Source organism: Lepidochelys olivacea (assembly GCF_965140295.1).
Source record: "Lepidochelys olivacea isolate rLepOli2 genome assembly, chromosome: 10".
Classification (NCBI taxonomy): Eukaryota; Metazoa; Chordata; order Testudines; family Cheloniidae; genus Lepidochelys; species Lepidochelys olivacea.
Genome location: NC_140420.1, coordinates 16,976,928 through 16,998,280, shown reverse-complemented (window position 1 = coordinate 16,998,280; position 21,353 = coordinate 16,976,928). Strand labels below are relative to the sequence as shown.

At 47.2% G+C, this 21,353-nt stretch overlaps 2 protein-coding genes across 2 annotated transcripts in view; both read right to left on the bottom strand.

Annotated features, from left to right (window-relative positions):
- Window positions 1-395: 395 nt before the first annotated feature.
- LOC311526874 (zona pellucida sperm-binding protein 2-like) lies at window positions 396-7,527 on the bottom strand (the record flags this gene model as incomplete). The annotated part of the gene is made up of 5 exons (XM_084640343.1): window positions 7,439-7,527; window positions 1,732-1,815; window positions 1,561-1,655; window positions 1,041-1,202; window positions 396-446 (listed from the first exon to the last, which is right to left on the bottom strand). Exons 2-5 carry the CDS (start codon window positions 1,787-1,789, stop codon window positions 396-398), a joined length of 366 nt encoding a protein of 121 aa, XP_084496469.1. The 5' UTR covers window positions 1,790-1,815; window positions 7,439-7,527.
- A 386-nt stretch (window positions 7,528-7,913) lies between these two features.
- The window catches only part of LOC311527379 (uncharacterized protein), an 87,187-nt gene continuing 73,747 nt past the window's right edge, over window positions 7,914-21,353 (bottom strand). Inside the window, exons 79-95 of the mRNA XM_084641298.1 lie at window positions 15,952-16,028; window positions 15,657-15,740; window positions 15,486-15,580; window positions 14,965-15,126; window positions 14,327-14,371; window positions 13,905-14,069; window positions 13,315-13,411; window positions 13,031-13,212; window positions 11,775-11,904; window positions 10,569-10,750; window positions 10,402-10,493; window positions 10,176-10,300; window positions 9,584-9,773; window positions 8,981-9,116; window positions 8,804-8,900; window positions 8,211-8,300; window positions 7,914-8,099 (exon numbers count right to left, since the gene is read on the bottom strand). Of these exons, the coding sequence (XP_084497424.1) occupies window positions 7,957-8,099; window positions 8,211-8,300; window positions 8,804-8,900; window positions 8,981-9,116; window positions 9,584-9,773; window positions 10,176-10,300; window positions 10,402-10,493; window positions 10,569-10,750; window positions 11,775-11,904; window positions 13,031-13,212; window positions 13,315-13,411; window positions 13,905-14,069; window positions 14,327-14,371; window positions 14,965-15,126; window positions 15,486-15,580; window positions 15,657-15,740; window positions 15,952-16,028 (2,092 nt within the window). The 3' untranslated portion in view covers window positions 7,914-7,956. The remainder of the gene's footprint in view (window positions 8,100-8,210; window positions 8,301-8,803; window positions 8,901-8,980; window positions 9,117-9,583; window positions 9,774-10,175; window positions 10,301-10,401; window positions 10,494-10,568; window positions 10,751-11,774; window positions 11,905-13,030; window positions 13,213-13,314; window positions 13,412-13,904; window positions 14,070-14,326; window positions 14,372-14,964; window positions 15,127-15,485; window positions 15,581-15,656; window positions 15,741-15,951; window positions 16,029-21,353) is intronic.

Below are 21,353 nucleotides of genomic sequence, written 5' to 3'. Positions count from 1 at the left end.
CCCCTGGGAGTAGAGAGCCCAAAGATGCTCAAGATTTCCATGAGTCTTATTGCAACAGAAGGCAATTCTTAAAAGATCGCTCACAGCTTCATGTTCCTGGCTTCTGACTAGAGTTGCTCTTTTGTACATTATATGGTGTTACTTAAAACTAGAACAGGTCAGTATATGTGTATAACCCCTACCCACCCTGATCTAACAAGGGGGTTATTGTTCTTATCTTTAAGAAGTGTTAAGACTGCTATGAGTGGCAGCTTGGCTAACCAACACAAGAGAGATACTGAAGGGTCCAGTTTGCTACTTTAGCAAGCATCACCAAAGTGGCAGTTTCTACATGCAGCAGTTCTACTTTAGAGGCATGTTACTTTGCACACCCAGCCCCCATTTTGACCGACGTTTCATACCATGTGTTCATCAGCAAAACTGGGAAGGAGTCTTGGAAATACAACCTGAAAGAGAACAGGACAGCAGCTGACATCAAAGCACACTGTTCAAAGAGAAGAGGATACCAAGCAAGCTTTCCATGGTGAATGGAACAAGGAGCCTCTAACCCATTAGAGGAATGGAAGCTTTCGGGGAGCCTTCTGAGGAAGTGTGCTGCAGTGGCTAGAGGCCTGGCTTGTTTCTGGAAGGACAAGGTGGGGAAGCAGCAAATGCTGTTCTCCCCCTGTAGTTTAGGGCACCTGTGCCCAGGTTGACAGCTACTGACCATTAGCCAATAGAGGGGTCTACATAACTCAGTAAGCTGTGCCAAGCCTAGCCAGGGAAGCCCTTAGAAGTACACAAAGGAGGAGGTAAAGGTAACTAGCTAGAGTTTTTACAAATAAGAATGGCTAGTCTTTAATCTGAGTCTTCCCAGAGATCAGGAAGGGGAAAATCCACTATCCTCCTGCTACTCAGTCTTATTTCCTTACTCCCACCACCCAAAGAGAGTCGACAGACACATCTTCAAGATTTGACCGAGAGGCCATTGAGGTGTCAGACTCCTCTCTACAGCTGAGAGCAGTTCCCTTTCCAAGGGATTGTCAAACTGCCCCACTTACTGCCATGAAGTCTTTAGTACAGTTTGTAGCTCCTGTAAAAATAGTAGGGACGACTTCATCTGCTTGAAGAGAATCACAGCCAATACTGTAGGTTACATTCTTGTCCCTTGCAATGGTTTTGTTGAGCACCAGCAGCTCTAGTCTCAGCTGGTGTTGGCCATGCTATAGCAAGAGAACACATTGGTCAGAATAAGACAGTGGCACAGTTTTACATTACTAGATGTTGCCTCAGATCAGCAATTAGAGCCAACCCTCAGAGGCCACATGTTCATGTTGAGAATTTGCTGTCTATAGAAGAGGCAGGGTTACTCAAAGGAAGGAATTTGATTTTTGGGAGCCATTTGATTAGTCATTATTACATGGAAGCACCACCTCAGTGGGTGCTCTGGGGAGAAGGAGTCTTCCAGGAAAGAGAGATGGTACATTACATGACCCAACACTGTAGTTGGGTCACTTAGGAGGAGTCACTTTGGAGCCTCTGTCAAGTGAGCATGTTCCCAAAGCAGAGGGACGGTTTTACCTCTAGTCTGGTGCAGTTCACATACAGAGCAGTTACAGTCAGCCTCTCATGATCCACCATGTAGTCACAGTCTACAATCTCTTCACCACTTCCATCTAGAAAGAGTAAGCTGGTCAGCTATGCTGCTAGAAGTTGCCTTGAGAACCTAGCTAAACATGCAGCAATACATACCAACTACATGGACCTGCCAGAAGTTGCTTCCAAGCTCTCTGGGAAACCCAATCAACATTTTGTCAGTGTGACAAGACACCGTCCCTACAAGAGGAAGTGAGCAGTCTGATATCAACTCCTTGCAACACAGGATAGGAGACAGCATACAGGCTGTTAGTATGCTAAAACCCACTCACTCCAGCAAATGGAGAAGAGAGTCACCGCAGGGTCAGTAAAACTATCCTATCAGCCTCAAGACAAGTCCACTCCTGCCCTCCCCCCATGATCAGAGGGAATGCCCTGGTTACCTGGGAAGTCTAGAGCCATGGAACTAGTAACACCAGCTGTCAAGGGCACTATAAGGCAACCAAGTAAAAGAAGCAGCCTGCAAACAAGAGAGAAGATGCTCAGAAGCCAGCACAGCAAACAGAACCCTCCCTATACACAACCCACCCACCTACCACATGCTGTAAAAGGACCAGCCTAGCTGTAATACAGGCAACCTCATGGCTCAGAGTCAAGCCACCCACATGAAGACACCAGAACAACTCACCTCCTACTCAGCTACAGGGGTTATATAGGAGGGGCTGCAGCCCCAGCACACCAGCAGCTCTTGGAAAACACCTGGGATGCTTCCTCAACACCTGCTAGCAGCTGACTCTGAGGCTGATGGTTTGCACCTGGCCCTGTTCTGTGCTGCAATCAGTGAGGAGGGGGCAGCTTAGGGACAAAGCTCCTCTTTCAAGGGGATTTTATGCCCCTTTGCACAATTTTCTGTTTTCCTTCACTTTTAAGATTACTTTCGGTATCCATTTTTCCTTTCACCCTGCTCTTCCACCGCCTTTCTCCCTCCGCTAGAAGATGGAACAAAATAGCTGAGGAGCTAGAAACAGACAAATACTTTGTGTGGCAGCCTTAAGCTCCCCTAGCCCTTTGCCCCTTACCAAGGAGAACACTTGGCATTGCTGGGCTCTTCTGCCCACTAAAACAGCTTTGTGCTCAGCCATGGGGTTTGTAGGTCACCCCACGCTTGGGAACTATCCTCAGTAGCCCCCGCCCGGGAAATCTTCATTGCCAGGGTAGTTCTGTTGAGGAGGGACAGTTTGCCCAATATCTAGTTTGCCATAACTGTTACCAATGTGAATGAATCCTCCCAACCCTCGGGGAAGTAGAGGAATGGTTGTCGTCAGTATTAATCTGTATGATGGAAAGGCCTAGAATCGCACTGTTAAACCCTATTCTATTGATGGGGAAAAGTGAGACACAAAGAGATCAAGTGATTTGGCCAAAGCGACTTAATTAGCATTTGCTTTATGGTAGCACTTTGCCCCCCACTCCTCTATCCTCCCGTGATCAGGGCCCCTTTGTGCTAGGTGCTATTGAATGCAGTGAGAGACAGTCCTGCCCCAAAGACTTCACAATCTAACGAGCCAAGACAGAAGAAAGGTGGGAGAAGGGACGGATTATTATCCCCATTTATACAGACAGGGATCTATGTTACAGCGTGATTAATGCTCAGGTCACACAGGAAGCGGAGAGAGGAGCTAGCACATGAACTCAGGTACTTTACTTGAAGGATTGGGCCACAAGTCAGTGGCAGAGCCACAGAGGTATCCAGGGTCCTGTTACCTAGTTACCTCCGCTGACCACTAGACCAATATTGAATGCAGTCCCAGTTCCACAATTATTATTTATTTGTATTACCATCGTGCCTTGGAGCCCTCATCAGGGACCGGGACCCCATTGTGCTAAGCACTGTACAAACAGAACCAAAAGACAGCTCCTGCCCCAGAAAGCTGACAGCCTAAGTATAAGACAGGAGACAACAGAAGGGCACAAACAATCAGACAGGTGAATACAAGGAAACTAGGAAACAGGATTGCTCAGCATGGTAGGCAGTGGTCTCAGCACTCCAGCGGCCTACGTGTTGTCAAGTCTTTTGTAGGCATCACAGGAAAGGAGACTTTGAGGAGGGATTTGAAGGTGAACAATGAGGTGAATTTGTGATGTTGATGGGGAGCTCCTCCCAGGTGTGAGGGGCAGCATGGGAGAAATCACAAAGGTTCTTGTTTCAAAATTTAACAGGTAAGACAATGGAGGCACATTTTGATAGTGAACTCCATAAAGCAGCTCCAACACCAGTTGGACAAGGTAGATCTCTGCTCCAAAACTAAAACAAAGAGTGGAGGAAAATTCAAAGTTAAGGCTGGCATCTCTTTCGCAAGGTAGGATGGCCCAAAACCTCAAAGGTAATTCCCATTGAAAGAAATGGGAGTTAGGCACCTAAATACCTTTGAGGATCTGGGCCTCTCTCTCTATCCTAGCTTTGAATGTCATATTTGTTCCCCAAGAAGAAAAAGAAAAAGGATTGGTAAGGAAATGCCAACAGACCTTTAATTGCAGTGGTAGGAACAATGCTGCTCTAAAAATCCTTCAAATATCCATCTTCCTAAAAAGTAGCTTCGAAAACACACAACTTCTAGTGCCTCATTTTTATTCAGAAACCAATGAGTCCAGATAGGCTTAGTTTAATTCCCCTGCTAATAATGCATTCATTGTCCAGGCCACTTCCCTGCAGAAATGAATTATGTGCCTGGCTGCTCCCATGATGTTCTTCACCAAGGGACAGGTCCTGCAACTTGCTGCCACCCCTTAGCAGTTACTGGCTTTATCAGGCACTGAGGGTACTTGGTTACTTGCACAGCTGGTTCCTAGAGTGTCTGTACTACTTATTAATCAGATGGAGCTGCAGTTTTCAACCTGGGGTCTACGGACCCCTGGGAGACTGCAGACTATGTCTAAGGGGCTCAGAAAAGGTGACTATGAACAGTTTCAGAACCCCGAAAAGGCATTCTGGTTTTCTGATTAACCAAAAGTATGTGAAAGTGTGTGTATTTGCCTACAAACCAAAACCTGGAAGTGTTGTCATTACTACAGATGCCCACCGTTTCATGCTCTTTCTCATGCCACATCAAATGCTGTGCTGAGCACATGCAACATTGATAGTTAAATCCTCTTCAGTTTGTCACTACACCAGTAGAGGAGCAGAGGATATGCTGCTTTTAGAGGCGGTTACTTTCATATACCAAGAGCACTAGCAGGGCTAGGTCTGGTCATGATCTGTTTAATAGTCCTCTCTGCAAGTGTAATGCATACACGGCAATTGAAATTTGGCTATATGAGGCTAGCATTAGTCTCCTTTCCACCATGCTATTTCAAGTCATACGCTAAGTGAGATAGCAGAGCTTTGAAAACTATGTTTGCTCCCTGGCATCTCTTTGCACCCCTAGCCAGGGGCAGCAGCTCTGCATAATTTTGGGTGGTGCCCAGAACAGGTCCAGGTCCCACCCCCACACACCTGCCTAAGGCTCTGGGAGGGAGTTTAGGTGCAGGGGGGGTGCAGACTCTGAGACAGACTTTGGCCTGGGACAGAGGGTTAGGGTGCAGGGCTGGGCCAAGGATGAGGGGTTTGGGATGCAGAAAGCAGGCTGCCCTGGGCCTGGGGGCCAGAGAGGAGAATTCCCCCCAGCCCTCTACCCCCCTGGCAGCAGCAAGTACTAGGGAGGGAGGAGGGCCCCTCCCCAGCACAATACTCATCCAAGCCCTCCGCAGCTGCTGCTCAGGAGGTCCAGCCAGGAGAAGCCCCCCGCAGTCAGGCGCAGCAGCCACCTCAGATTGTCCCCAGTGCCGCTCCCTTGTAGCTGGCAGCAGCCAGCGAGGGAGCGCACCACGGAGCTGCAGGGGGCAGCTGCCCACAGCAGGCAGGGATGCTCCAGGTGAGGCACACAGGGGTGGCAGGTGGGCCCTGGGGAAAGACCTACCCTCAACATTGGTGAAGCTGGGCCCTCCCAGGCCCTGAATTTTCTGGAGCCTGGGCACCATAGGCCCAAACAACTCACTGCCCCTGCCCCTTGCACAGTGTAGGCAATATAGAGAACTATATACAGGACTAGGCCTCCTAATGTAGTTCTTAGAGCAAAGAAGGTGATTTACCTAGAGAGGTACTGTGTGGGGTGGAAAGGGGAAGAAATCCTCACTGGAAGCCCCCTCTAACAGTGCTTCCTCACTGCTATTACTTGAGCTTCCCTTGATATACAAACATGAGAAATGGAGTAGGGTTAGGTGAAAGGAATACTCAGTCATTCCTACAAAAGATCCTCAAACAGCAAGAGGAACAAGCACTGCTCTCATCTGAAGGTAGCTATAGTTAGCCTAAAGGATTATGTGGGGGAGGAAAGTAGGAAGCAGGGAGATATTTGTAGTTATTCATGCAGAGGAAAAAAAAAAAATCGTTCAGACAATTTATCCCATTAAATTCTAACTTGAGAGAAAGACCAGAATTTTGGAACAGGGGAAGATGTGTAGTCAGTGTTCAATTCCATAGCACTAGAGATCCTAGCAATTTCACACATCTAGGAAAGCAGCAGCTGTGGAGAATACAGTCACCTGAGGTGCTAGTATAGTGATATCTGACACTAGGGTTAAGCTACTGTCCAGCCCCAGAGGAGAGGGCCCCCAAGTTAATTACGCAATTGTGAGGAAGTTTGCTTGTCAGTTGTTTCTTAAACCAGCTAAGTCTTCTCTCAGCCAGGCAAGTTACTCAGCCTTGAAGGGGGTGTAAATAGCCTGATGAAGCGTTTATTTTAAATCTAAGGATAGCAGTTAGTAAAAAGATGGCTCTATTCTCTGTCTACCCTGCCTTTCTGGAAATAGCCTGACTGGTCTTATGCCATGGCTAGAGTAGGTCATAAAGTAGGGACATTTAAATTTTCCAGTTAACAGACAGATAGATAGATAGCAACTCTGGCAGAGTTGCTATCTATCTGTTATGCAGTAAGTAAGCACCCTGATTTTCAAAGTGAAAAAAACACCCTCAAGCTAATCCCATTTCAAAACGAGAACCCCAACACTATGTGATTAGATCCACCTGGTGTGTAGTCTGGAACTGTGGCAGGCATACTGTATACCCCGAACTCTGCTTCCCCCTACCCTGGAGGCAATAAAAAAAAAAAAAAACACGTACCCACCCATTAAGCCAAAAACCAAGCCCAACTCCTGCATTCCCACCCCCACATGTTTGGCATGAAACTGCTTATTCCTGATCAATTGTCACTTTCTGCATGTGGTGTAGGTACCTCAGCCCACATGGAGTTGTCAGAGACTATGGCAGAGAAGAGATGTTGCCAAAATAACCCTGGCAAAGGTCTTGGTTTGGACAAGTCTACTTTTCTAGGTCCAGTTACTGGCCACCAACTGCTGCGTGGCTCTATGTTGTGTAGGGCAAGTATTGCCAATTCTGAAAATCAGGACTACGGTTTGTTCTTGCCTGCTGCACTTTTGGGAGCTGGTGTTCACAGAAAACCACAGCTCTGGAGGACAGCTTTATGAAACCCCTACTGCTGGCCTAACTTTAAGCCTGGTATCTGCCAGAGTCACCACCACTATGCCAGGACACTTGAGCTACACAGAGTGTGGCTGGAGACCCTAGCCCTGCAACTGCATGCGTAAGCTAGAAGAGTAGCAGAAGGTTGACAAACAGCACAACATTTTCTAGAATACAGTTGTCTCTTCAAAAATGCCCCATAGTGTCAAGTGTAGTGAGTCCAAGTGCTTTTGTAATGGGCACTATGAGTGGTTAGTTTCATTAGTGCTAGACATGGCGCTGTTGGTATAAGAACACAAGATCTCCTAAAATGTAGGGCTAGTAAGCAGACTCTTGCGGATCTACCTTGCTACTACTGCTGATGTACTGATGGGCATTGACTTCTACTGGTTGAGTCGTGGATAGGATCAGAGGAAACATGGAGCTCTTTAGCGCAAAGACCGAGGCCCAGGGTTGTCACCTTAATGATGAATGTAGGTTAGGTTGAGATTAGGCTCACTCTCTCCTTGGTGTATCTGCAGAATAAGGGTTCTTAAATACTGCCAACAATACAAGTGCCTTCACCCTACTACATTAACTGAACAGTAAGGAGCAGCTGTATAGTAGAATAGGTACTTACGACAATTAAACAATGGAATTAGGACAGTTGTCAGGCTAGTGCAGTTACTATTGAGTTAACATTTTGTACCATGGGACTGGCTGGTTGGTCGGTCTGGGCTTTAGAGAGGCGCCAAGTCTCACTGGCTTCTGGTGGAAACTAGAAGCTAGATTTTCAGAAGGGGCTACTTCTGAAATAAAGGAGAGAGAGTCTACCATGAACTAGTGCATCCAGCAGTTTATTTTGTCACAGGTCATTTAGCATATCACTTTCCCATTACAGCTTTTGTCCTCTTCAGATTTTTAAAGAGAGCCACTGACACCAGTGCAGTGACCATCAGGCCAAGGACCACAGTAGCTGCTGCTGCTGCTACAGTGGTCCATGCTCCTTCTCTCACGGGAGTTTCTTCTGTAGGGAGGAAAAAAGGGTGAACCACAAGTCAGTGGCCAGATTATGCCATAACTTGGATTGGCAACAACATGCCTCAGTTAGGTCAAGGAGAGGGTATTTGTTCCATACCTTGGGTTGAAGGCCATTCATCTGCTACAAAGCTAACAGGACCAGGTAAGCTTGCTACACCGGAGTTCTCTGCTTGCATCACAACAACATCTGCAAGAGATTAGTCAACACATAATTCTGACTAACTGGAGTCTGGAAATCCACAAACATAGCAAGCTAACTGGAATATCAACAGGAATGCTTCAAGGTCTAGAAAACATGGCCTACAAGAAGGTGGAAAGGGGGTTTAGTCCAGCAAAGACAACTGAGCGGTACCTTACTTTGACATGCTTGAAGTCTTTCCACTGATAACAGTGCTGGATCAATCAGGGGCTTCAATCACAGCAAGGGATGTTTAGGTTAGGAAAGGTTTCTCTCCTAATGTCTAACTGCAAGGGTAGGTAGGCACTGGAGCAAAGTTACCTAGATGGTTTGCAGAATTTGTCACTGGTGGTTGTTAACAAAAAGTAGAGCGGGATAGATAGTACTTAGTCCTGGCTGAGTGCAGGAGACTAGAAGACCTAGCAAGTTCCCTTACACACCTACATTATTCTGCTGTGGTAGGACGGCATGTTTACGTGACATTCTAGTTGCCAGCAGTGATTAAATCCTACCTCGTTTGTTTCTGGCTGAGGGAGGACATTGTGTTGAACACAGAGGGGAGTCTGGATGAAGTCTGTCACAGAGAAGAGCACTGCAGTGGAAGTACACCTAGGAGGAAAGATAAGGGAGAGACATTTGGAGCACAGGAAGCCCGAGTCTTTAGCTAGTGGAAGAGGGACTGCACTTACTAGGCTAGTGAGAGCCTTGTCACCCGCTACAAAGGCAAAGGTCTTCACTTCAAATCTCTGGCGATAGTTGGGATAGCTGACTGCTAGGCCCACTGGATGAAATGCGGTTCTGTAGTTATCTAGTTCATAGTCACACCTACAGGAGGTCATGTAGAAAGGCAGCTTCTCAGAGAGGTCAGAGTTGAAATCAGGCAAGAAGAGAGTCTTGGAAGGTTTGCGTCATTAACATTCAAGTTTAATATTTAGTCCATTACCCAAGAGACCCTCAATACTGTTTCCTAGAGATCTGCCAGAGCTTGGAAGCCTGCATTTGGACAGCAATTCATTGGGGTTGAGTCACTCAGTTGTGAGCCATTAGAGTGACAGTTGGCATTTACACATTTTAGTCCTTGAGCATGTGCACTCTCAAATGTCTAGCTTGACCTAAGGCTAGAGCGACCTCCACTTTGTGGTCAGATCATAGCCAGACAGCAACCCTTTGCGCCTACATCTGTGTGAGGAACATGCGCTCACAGCTCCAACAAGCCTTTGCATAGCACTTCAGGGAAACACTTGAGCAGACCAGCCTCACCTATGTTCCTACAGGAGTTGGAATATACCTACCCATCCACAACAATGTTCCACCGGGGCAGAGAGCTTGGATCTTGCGAGGTTGTTGCCCAGCAGTCATCCAGTACCAGTCGGATGTTGGGGTCATTGCGGTTCAGAACTTGCACTTCCAAGAAGATTGGTTGCCGCAGATATTTCACAATAGGGTACTGGTCGTCACTGTAGGGCTGCATGTAGGAGTCATCTGAAAAAACCAAGGATGGCAGAGTTGACAGCCCAGTTCACAATAGGTAGGAATCTCAATCTAGAGAGATGAAGCAGCCAGCTAAGTAAGAAGTCTGGTACTGTAGGTGCATAGAAGGACACAGCTAGTGAGTGCTTTAGTTGAACTCCTTGCACAGGGAGAGAAAAAGCCTCCTAAACTCAACATCCCTACTGGATTCCCCCATAGCAAGAGGCTCTATTAAAACCTAGCCTGCCAGGTCTACATCACAGACCAGTAGTGATGGAATCATGCCACCCCTGGATATCAAAAGGTCTCTGGGTCTACTGCTCTGCATAGTAGGGACTGAAGAGCTCCTTTGACTATGGAAGGAATCAATCATTTCTGCCCTGGACACAATTTGTGGCTAGATGCAAGCTTTACCTGGATAGATCAGCAGGATCAAGGAGAGAGGACCCTGGTTTATTGAAGAAACTGGAGGAGGGAGACTGCTTATCCTTACGCTCAGGGACGCGTCACCACTTTTGTAGGTGCACACTACGGTCAGCCTGAAAGACAGAATGCGCAGCATCAGCTTAGCTGGCAATTTGCAGTCAGTCACTTTGCTTAGTGTTGCAATGGGCTGTCACCAGCAGAGTTGTGGACTGACCTGAATTCACTGTCCCTAGAAATCCTGCGTGGCGGTTGATCTGCCCACAAGGCACGCACTTCGTTCTCATAAGTTGTCCTCTCGCCTTCAAACTACAGGGGATACAGGAGTCTTAGTGACTGCCCTGCCACATGAGCGCCTTTTGCAGTCACTGTCCTGACACTTACCCTCTGCCTTGTCCCACACCTGTTCAGTGGGACGTGAAACCGAACCATGTCATTTGAGGGAGACTTGAAAACTGGTTTGCATGTAGGATCTCTTAGCCTGATGGTATCCAAGTCTAGGGCTGGTTTTGTCCTGTCACTCTGTACTTCAAAGTCCATGTAGCCATCCCGAGTGCACACAGCAGCTGAAACATTCAAGGAATTGGGATGGGTTGCTGTAGGGGACTCCTGGACATGGGGCTATGGCAGCTCCTGCCTCAGTTCAGTGAGGGACTCGAGTATTCTGAGCTGTGTGCACAGGGGCCCTAACTACCCTAGGAGGAGAAGTTGTCCGGAGCCTACTGGATTGTAGTATCTCCAGTTTGTATAGCATGACCTGGAGGGCAAGGATCCTGCAACAGCTCATACCAGGAGGCTCAAGGACCCAGAGCTGCTGGCAAGCAGTGCTCTATGGCTTAGATGAGGGGGAACCAAAACCTGAGACTAGGCTGGAAACATTCCATTAGGAGTTGTTTAGGGCAGGCCAGGCAGGAGAAGTGGTATGGCTCCAGGTCAAGATTAGTGGCACTGTAGGTTGGGGGACAGCTGGTGAATTCTTTTCTGCAGCAGAGAGCTAGCAGCTGCTGGGGAGCCAGGAACTATAGGAAAAGCTTATGAGATGTTCAGTTGTATGTGGGGCTGCCTACCTGCCACCTTGGGGACGGGGGCATGCAAGAGGGGAGGGAGAAGGAGGAGGAAAGCAGTTCGTTTTACAATGAACACAAATGCACTTTGATGATCAGACACCGAAGACTCCCTTCCACTTCCAAGGAGTGGATGTCCAGAATATCCAAGTATGTAATCAGATACATAGGCCTGAGACGCCCCACCAGCTAGAAAGGGGCATCCATTTTAGATTGAATTAGTGTGACTTGGCATCTTTATAGTGGAGCCCATTAGTTGCTGAGAACCACCCTACATTGTAAGTTTTGCTTGCCAGCTATTAAGAGTTTACATCAAATATATCAACACTTTAGCCATATGTTCACCCAATGAATCTTGGGCTGTGCGCTGCAGTTTGAGGTCCACTCATGTTCTCCTGTACGGAGGTGGATGACAGCCAGCTTCAGTATTTCATGCTGAGCATGATGAAGTCTCATTTGTAGGCCAGTACTTCTGGGATAGCTGAACCAGCACAGAATGAGTTGACAGAAGTACATGTGGTCTTACCTATTGGTGCATGTTGATCACAGGGACACTCTGGGTAAGTGACCATTGACACCATTTCTCCATGGAAGTTGAAAGTTAGCCTTAGAGATGCTATGTATGACTGAAGTCCTAAGCAGCTCTCCTTGTACAGCTGGAGGAGAGGGAGGCAGGCCACAACATTTGTTATTTAAGACAGCTGGAAGTCTGTAATGGTAATTTTAGTTATTTATGTTTGCTGGTAAGAGGACAATGCCAAAGGTAGCCTTTTCCCAAGATCAGACACTCATTTAGACTGGACCAATCTAGCCAGAAATATTTTGCTTTGATTAGCTATTTCTTACTCCAGGAGATTGAGTAGGCTGGTTTAGAAGTAGAAATTTGTAAATTTTACATCCATAACTGATTTAGAGTGTCATCTTTAGGAAAGAGATATTTAGACCTTGTCCAAAGCTCAGTCAATCCTTTAAGTATATGTATTTGGCTCTGCAGAGCCAGACTAAGTAGTCCAGCAGCCTGGGTTCTCACAACTTTAACTCATTTGTAAGCGTTAGAATACAGCAGGCTAGGTTTTATTCTCAGTCATCCCTGACCCAGAGATCTCACATAAGCAGCACAATCTACAGGAAATGGAATACCATCTCTATCTAGGTATATTAGACCAAACTCCTCATTCTATCCATGGGGGTATTCTAATTTCTTGTGAAGAGCAATAGCCTTACAGATCATTCCAGGGATAACTGCCAGCCTGGAGTATTGTGGGAGTAGTAGACAAGTTGCCTGTCCAAGCTGCAGAATGGCAGAGCTAGTGTCATGTTACCAAGACAAGAGAAGGTCCAGAACAAGTAGCTCAAGTCCAGTGCAGTAGCAAGGGGTAGTTTGTTGTCAGGAAACATTGCTTGAATGTTAAGCAAGGAAGTATTTAAAAACCCACACATTTGGAAAGGGCTGATAGAGAGGGGGCTTGTATTGCAGTAATGGAGATCAGATTAGTGCCTGAAAAAAAGTTAGTGGTTTATATGACCATTACTCTGAAGATTTGGACATTGCTGGTTGTGAGAGTTGAGGGAAAAGAAATCAGATGGCAGCCAAACAACGGCTGCCGAAGGTACAGATACCTACAGTCTAGTCCAGTCCTATGGCTTGGAACAGACTCTGCTGGTAGGACAGCAAATCTGATTTTGTAGATCAGCCCTTTCTATTGCATCTTTGGTTTGCATTTCACTCACAATTATGACCATTCCTAAATGGAGTCAGATACTAGTTTGTAGGGAGCTTACTCTGGACTTCAGGATTCTTTTGTTGATGTGCAGCTTCACGCCCCTTCTTGTGTCCAGAGCAATTCCATTTGCTTGGAGTTGGGTCATGGGAATGTTTCTGTTGTCTATACTCACAGCAGAGAGGATCCCTGGGAAAGCTGGGATGGCAACAGTCATGTGTGTGGAGTTACAGGTTGCTGGGCCTGCAAGAATAGCTCTGTTAGTGTCCAGAGACATTTTAAGGTCCAAGTCCCTCTCGGGTCAGAGGAGGGACCAGCTTCCTCTGTGAAGAGGGGAAGTTTTACCTGGTGCACAGATCATTCTTGATTCTACAGTTAGCCGCTGGTCAGGAGGCCCATATGAAAGCTTGAGTGCCACAGTATATAGCATCTGGTTGTCTTGCTGCAGAGGATAGATACGGTTGAGAACAGCAGGTTATTCAGAGTGCAGTTCCCAGTGCCAGGTATAAAAGAAGCCTATTAGGATTCAGTAGGCCAGGCTGTAGTTCTGAAGAGACTTCAGAAGTTATGAGAAGTCTTGCAGGGCACGTTAGCCATTTAAATTGTTGGGAAGGCAGAAAGCCACTGGAATTACACCCTAGCCATTTCACATAACTCCTACACACAGGAGTTCTTGGGAAGGGTGTACAAGCTCCATTCTAGGCCGTCATGCACCACCTGGATTCATAGCCAGAAGTCAAGCTGCAGGTCTCACACACTCCCGTTTCCAGATGCCCTCATGGACTGCATGTAGAGTCAGACTAATCAGACTGCCCCAATAGCTCAGACTAGTGAGCCTCAGAAGTCTGAGGCTTCTCACGGTTCTATTTATAGACACCATCGTTTGCCGATGGCAAGTTTTGCCTTTCAGCCTCGAGACAGTCTTGTGCACCTACCTTGTAAGAGGCGACTCCAGTTGCACCAAAAGAAACCTGGAAGATTAGGTTGTTGCTGTCAGCTAGGAATGTATACCCTTGCTGCATGGCTTGCCTAAGGCTTAGCCTGTGTGTTCGTGTTCCATCATCTATGGACAGTATCCAGGCCATCTGAGATTCTGTAGTCTGCAATTTGAGACTTCTGGTCAGTCAAGCATAAGGTTTTTCCATTACCGAGCAAGGGGGTTATTGTTCTTATCTTTAAGAAGTGTTAAGACTGCTGTGAGTGGCAGCTTGGCTAACCAACACAAGAGAGATACTGAAGGGTCCAGTTTGCTACTTTAGCAAGCATCACCAAAGTGGCAGTTTCTACATGCAGCAGTTCTACTTTAGAGGCATGTTACTTTGCACACCCAGCCCCCATTTTGACCCATTTTTCATACCATATGTTCATCAGCAAAACTGGGAAGGAGTCTTGGAAACACAACCTGAAAGAGAACGGGACAGCAGCTGACTTCAAAGCACACTGTTCAAAGAGAAGAGGATACCAAGCAAGCTTTCCTTGGTGAATGGAACAAGGAGCCTCTAACCCATTAGAGGAATGGAAGCTTTCGGGGAGTCTTCTGAGGAAGCGTGCTGCAGAGGCTAGAGGCCTGGCTTGTTTCTGGAGGAACAAGGTGGGGAAGCAGCAAATGCTGTTCTCCCCCTGTAGTTTAGGGCACCTGTGCCCAGGTTGACAGCTACTGACCATTAGCCAATAGAGGGGTCTACATAATTCAGTAAGCTGTGCCAAGCCTAGCCAGGGAAGCCCTTAGAAGTACACAAAGGAGGAGGTAAAGGTAACTAGCTAGAGTTTTTACAAATAAGAAGGCTAGTCTTTAATCTGAGTCTTCCCAGAGATCAGGAAGGGGAAAATCCACTATCCTCCTGCTACTCAGTCTTATTTCCTTACTCCCACCACCCAAAGAGAGTCGACAGACACATCTTCAAGATTTGACCGAGAGGCCTTTGAGGTGTCAGACTCCTCTCTACAGCTGAGAGCAGTTCCCTTTCCAAGGGATTGTCAAACTGCCCCACTTACTGCCATGAAGTCTTTAGTACAGTTTGTAGCTCCTGTAAAAATAGTAGGGACAACTTCATCTGCTTGAAGAGAATCACAGCCAATACTGTAGGTTACATTCTTGTCCCTTGCAATGGTTTTGTTGAGCACCAGCAGCTCTAGTCTCAGCTGGTGTTGGCCATGCTATAGCAAGAGAACACATTGGTCAGAATAAGACAGTGGCACAGTTTTACATTACTAGATGTTGCCTCAGATCAGCAATTAGAGCCAACCCTCAGAGGCCACATGTTCAAGTTGAGAATTTGCTGTCTATAGAATAGGCAGGGTTACTCAAAGGAAGGAATTTGATTTGTTGGGAGCCATTTGATTAGTCATTATTACATGGAAGCACCACCTCAGTGGGTGCTCTGGGGAGAAGGAGTCTTCCAGGAAAGAGAAATGGTACATTACATGACCCAACACTGCAGTTGGGTCACTTAGGAGGAGTCACTTTGGAGCCTCTGTCAAGTGAGCATGTTCCCAAAGCAGAGGGACGGTTTTACCTCTAGTCTGGTGCAGTTCACATACAGAGCAGTTACAGTCAGCCTCTCATGATCCACCATGTAGTCACAGTCTACAATCTCTTCACCACTTCCATCTAGAAAGAGTAAGCTGGTCAGCTATGCTGCTAGAAGTTGCCTTGAGAACCTAGCTAAACATGCAGCAATACATACCAACTACATGGACCTGCCAGAAGTTGCTTCCAAGCTCTCTGGGAAACCCAATCAACATTTTGTCAGTGTGACAAGACACCGTCCCTACAAGAGGAAGTGAGCAGTCTGATATCAACTCCTTGCAACACAGGATAGGAGACAGCATACAGGCCGTTAGTATGCTAAAACCCACTCACTCCAGCAAATGGAGAGGAGAGTCACCCCAGGGTCAGTAAAACTATCCTATCAGCCTCAAGACAAGTCCACTCCTGCCCTCCCCCCCTCCCACCATGATCAGGGGGAATGCCCTGGTTACCTGGGAAGTCTAGAGCCATGGAACTAGTAACACCAGCTGTCAAGGGCACTATAAGGCAACCAAGTAAAAGAAGCAGCCTGCAAACAAGAGAGAAGATGCTCAGAAGCCAGCACAGCAAACAGAACCCTCCCTATACACAACCCACCCACTTACCACATGCTGTAAAAGGACCAGCCTAGCTGTAATACAGGCAACCTCATGGCTCAGAGTCAAGCCACCCACATGAAGACACCAGAACAACTCACCTCCTACTCAGCTACAGGGGTTATATAGGAGGGGCTGCAGCCCCAGCACACCAGCAGCTCTTGGAAAACACCTGGGATGCTTCCCCAACACCTGCTAGCAGCTGACTCTGAGGCTGATGGTTTGCACCTGGCCCTGTTCTGTGCTGCAATCAGTGAGGAGGGGGCAGCTTAGGGACAAAGCTCCTCTTTCAAGGGGATTTTATGCCCCTTTGCACAATTTTCTGTTTCCCTTCACTTTTAAGATTACTTTCGGTATCCATTTTTCCTTTCACCCTGCTCTTCCACCGCCTTTCTCCCTCCGCTAGAAGATGGAACAAAATAGCTGAGGAGCTAGAAACAAACAAATGCTTTGTGTGGCAGCCTTAAGCTCCCCTAGCCCTTTGCCCCTTACCAAGGAGAACACTTGGCATTGCTGGGCTCTTCTGCCCACTAAAACAGCTTTGTGCTCAGCCATGGGGTTTGTAGGTCACCCCACGCTTGGGAACTATCCTCAGTAGCCCCCGCCCGGGAAATCTTCATTGCCAGGGTAGTTCTGTTGAGGAGGGACAGTTTGCCCAATATCTAGTTTGCCATAACTGTTACCAATGTGAATGAATCCTCCCAACCCTCGGGGAAGTAGAGGAATGGTTGTCGTCAGTATTAATCTGTATGATGGAAAGGCCTAGAATCGCACTGTTAAACCCTATTCTATTGATGGGGAAAAGTGAGACACAAAGAGATCAAGTGATTTGGCCAAAGCGACTTAATTAGCATTTGCTTTATGGTAGCACTTTGCCCCCCACTCCTCTATCCTCCCGTGATCAGGGCCCCTTTGTGCTAGGTGCTATTGAATGCAGTGAGAGACAGTCCTGCCCCAAAGACTTCACAATCTAACGAGCCAAGACAGAAGAAGGGTGGGAGAAGGGACGGATTATTATCCCCATTTATACAGACAGGGATCTATGTTACAGCGTGATTAATGCTCAGGTCACACAGGAAGCGGAGAGAGGAGCTAGCACATGAACTCAGGTACTTTACTTGAAGGATTGGGCCACAAGTCAGTGGCAGAGCCACAGAGGTATCCAGGGTCCTGTTACCTAGTTACCTCCGCTGACCACTAGACCAATATTGAATGCAGTCCCAGTTCCACAATTATTATTTATTTGTATTACCATCGTGCCTTGGAGCCCTCATCAGGGACCGGGACCCCATTGTGCTAAGCACTGTACAAACAGAACCAAAAGACAGCTCCTGCCCCAGAAAGCTGACAGCCTAAGTATAAGACAGGAGACAACAGAAGGGCACAAACAATCAGACAGGTGAATACAAGGAAACTAGGAAACAGGATTGCTCAGCATGGTAGGCAGTGGTCTCAGCACTCCAGCGGCCTACGTGTTGTCAAGTCTTTTGTAGGCATCACAGGAAAGGAGACTTTGAGGAGGGATTTGAAGGTGAACAATGAGGTGAATTTGTGATGTTGATGGGGAGCTCCTCCCAGGTGTGAGGGGCAGCATGGGAGAAATCACAAAGGTTCTTGTTTCAAAATTTAACAGGTAAGACAATGGAGGCACATTTTGATAGTGAACTCCATAAAGCAGCTCCAACACCAGTTGGACAAGGTAGATCTCTGCTCCAAAACTAAAACAAAGAGTGGAGGAAAATTCAAAGTTAAGGCTGGCATCTCTTTCGCAAGGTAGGATGGCCCAAAACCTCAAAGGTAATTCCCATTGAAAGAAATGGGAGTTAGGCACCTAAATACCTTTGAGGATCTGGGCCTCTCTCTCTATCCTAGCTTTGAATGTCATATTTGTTCCCCAAGAAGAAAAAGAAAAAGGATTGGTAAGGAAATGCCAACAGACCTTTAATTGCAGTGGTAGGAACAATGCTGCTCTAAAAATCCTTCAAATATCCATCTTCCTAAAAAGTAGCTTCGAAAACACACAACTTCTAGTGCCTCATTTTTATTCAGAAACCAATGAGTCCAGATAGGCTTAGTTTAATTCCCCTGCTAATAATGCATTCATTGTCCAGGCCACTTCCCTGCAGAAATGAATTATGTGCCTGGCTGCTCCCATGATGTTCTTCACCAAGGGACAGGTCCTGCAACTTGCTGCCACCCCTTAGCAGTTACTGGCTTTATCAGGCACTGAGGGTACTTGGTTACTTGCACAGCTGGTTCCTAGAGTGTCTGTACTACTTATTAATCAGATGGAGCTGCAGTTTTCAACCTGGGGTCTACGGACCCCTGGGAGACTGCAGACTATGTCTAAGGGGCTCAGAAAAGGTGACTATGAACAGTTTCAGAACCCCGAAAAGGCATTCTGGTTTTCTGATTAACCAAAAGTATGTGAAAGTGTGTGTATTTGCCTACAAACCAAAACCTGGAAGTGTTGTCATTACTACAGATGCCCACCGTTTCATGCTCTTTCTCATGCCACATCAAATGCTGTGCTGAGCACATGCAACATTGATAGTTAAATCCTCTTCAGTTTGTCACTACACCAGTAGAGGAGCAGAGGATATGCTGCTTTTAGAGGCGGTTACTTTCATATACCAAGAGCACTAGCAGGGCTAGGTCTGGTCATGATCTGTTTAATAGTCCTCTCTGCAAGTGTAATGCATACACGGCAATTGAAATTTGGCTATATGAGGCTAGCATTAGTCTCCTTTCCACCATGCTATTTCAAGTCATACGCTAAGTGAGATAGCAGAGCTTTGAAAACTATGTTTGCTCCCTGGCATCTCTTTGCACCCCTAGCCAGGGGCAGCAGCTCTGCATAATTTTGGGTGGTGCCCAGAACAGGTCCAGGTCCCACCCCCACACACCTGCCTAAGGCTCTGGGAGGGAGTTTAGGTGCAGGGGGGGTGCAGACTCTGAGACAGACTTTGGCCTGGGACAGAGGGTTAGGGTGCAGGGCTGGGCCAAGGATGAGGGGTTTGGGATGCAGAAAGCAGGCTGCCCTGGGCCTGGGGGCCAGAGAGGAGAATTCCCCCCAGCCCTCTACCCCCCTGGCAGCAGCAAGTACTAGGGAGGGAGGAGGGCCCCTCCCCAGCACAATACTCATCCAAGCCCTCCGCAGCTGCTGCTCAGGAGGTCCAGCCAGGAGAAGCCCCCCGCAGTCAGGCGCAGCAGCCACCTCAGATTGTCCCCAGTGCCGCTCCCTTGTAGCTGGCAGCAGCCAGCGAGGGAGCGCACCACGGAGCTGCAGGGGGCAGCTGCCCACAGCAGGCAGGGATGCTCCAGGTGAGGCACACAGGGGTGGCAGGTGGGCCCTGGGGAAAGACCTACCCTCAACATTGGTGAAGCTGGGCCCTCCCAGGCCCTGAATTTTCTGGAGCCTGGGCACCATAGGCCCAAACAACTCACTGCCCCTGCCCCTTGCACAGTGTAGGCAATATAGAGAACTATATACAGGACTAGGCCTCCTAATGTAGTTCTTAGAGCAAAGAAGGTGATTTACCTAGAGAGGTACTGTGTGGGGTGGAAAGGGGAAGAAATCCTCACTGGAAGCCCCCTCTAACAGTGCTTCCTCACTGCTATTACTTGAGCTTCCCTTGATATACAAACATGAGAAATGGAGTAGGGTTAGGTGAAAGGAATACTCAGTCATTCCTACAAAAGATCCTCAAACAGCAAGAGGAACAAGCACTGCTCTCATCTGAAGGTAGCTATAGTTAGCCTAAAGGATTATGTGGGGGAGGAAAGTAGGAAGCAGGGAGATATTTGTAGTTATTCATGCAGAGGAAAAAAAAAAAAATCGTTCAGACAATTTATCCCATTAAATTCTAACTTGAGAGAAAGACCAGAATTTTGGAACAGGGGAAGATGTGTAGTCAGTGTTCAATTCCATAGCACTAGAGATCCTAGCAATTTCACACATCTAGGAAAGCAGCAGCTGTGGAGAATACAGTCACCTGAGGTGCTAGTATAGTGATATCTGACACTAGGGTTAAGCTACTGTCCAGCCCCAGAGGAGAGGGCCCCCAAGTTAATTACGCAATTGTGAGGAAGTTTGCTTGTCAGTTGTTTCTTAAACCAGCTAAGTCTTCTCTCAGCCAGGCAAGTTACTCAGCCTTGAAGGGGGTGTAAATAGCCTGATGAAGCGTTTATTTTAAATCTAAGGATAGCAGTTAGTAAAAAGATGGCTCTATTCTCTGTCTACCCTGCCTTTCTGGAAATAGCCTGACTGGTCTTATGCCATGGCTAGAGTAGGTCATAAAGTAGGGACATTTAAATTTTCCAGTTAACAGACAGATAGATAGATAGATAGATAGCAACTCTGGCAGAGTTGCTATCTATCTGTTATGCAGTAAGTAAGCACCCTGATTTTCAAAGTGAAAAAAACACCCTCAAGCTAATCCCATTTCAAAACGAGAACCCCAACACTATGTGATTAGATCCACCTGGTGTGCAGTCTGGAACTGTGGCAGGCATACTGTATACCCCGAACTCTGCTTCCCCCTACCCTGGAGGCAATAAAAAAAAAAAACACGTACCCACCCATTAAGCCAAAAACCAAGCCCAACTCCTGCATTCCCACCCCCACATGTTTGGCATGAAACTGCTTATTCCTGATCAATTGTCACTTTCTGCATGTGGTGTAGGTACCTCAGCCCACATGGAGTTGTCAGAGACTATGGCAGAGAAGAGATGTTGCCAAAATAACCCTGGCAAAGGTCTTGGTTTGGACAAGTCTACTTTTCTAGGTCCAGTTACTGGCCACCAACTGCTGCGTGGCTCTATGTTGTGTAGGGCAAGTATTGCCAATTCTGAAAATCAGGACTACGGTTTGTTCTTGCCTGCTGCACTTTTGGGAGCTGGTGTTCACAGAAGACCACAGCTATGGAGGACAGCTTTATGAAACCCCTATTGCTGGCCTAAGTTTAAGCCTAGTATCTGCCAGAGTCACCACCACTATGCCAGGACACTTGAGCTACACAGAGTGTGGCTGGAGACCCTAGCCCTGCAACTGTGTGGGTAAGCTAGAAGAGTAGCAGAAGGTTGACAAACAGCACAACATTTTCTAGAATACAGTTGTCTCTTCAAAAATGCCCCATAGTGTCAAGTGTAGTGAGTCCAACTGCTTTTGTAATAGGCACTATGAGTGGTTAGTTTCATTAGTGCTAGACATGGCGCTGTTGGTATAAGAACACAAGATCTCCTAAAATGTAGGGCTA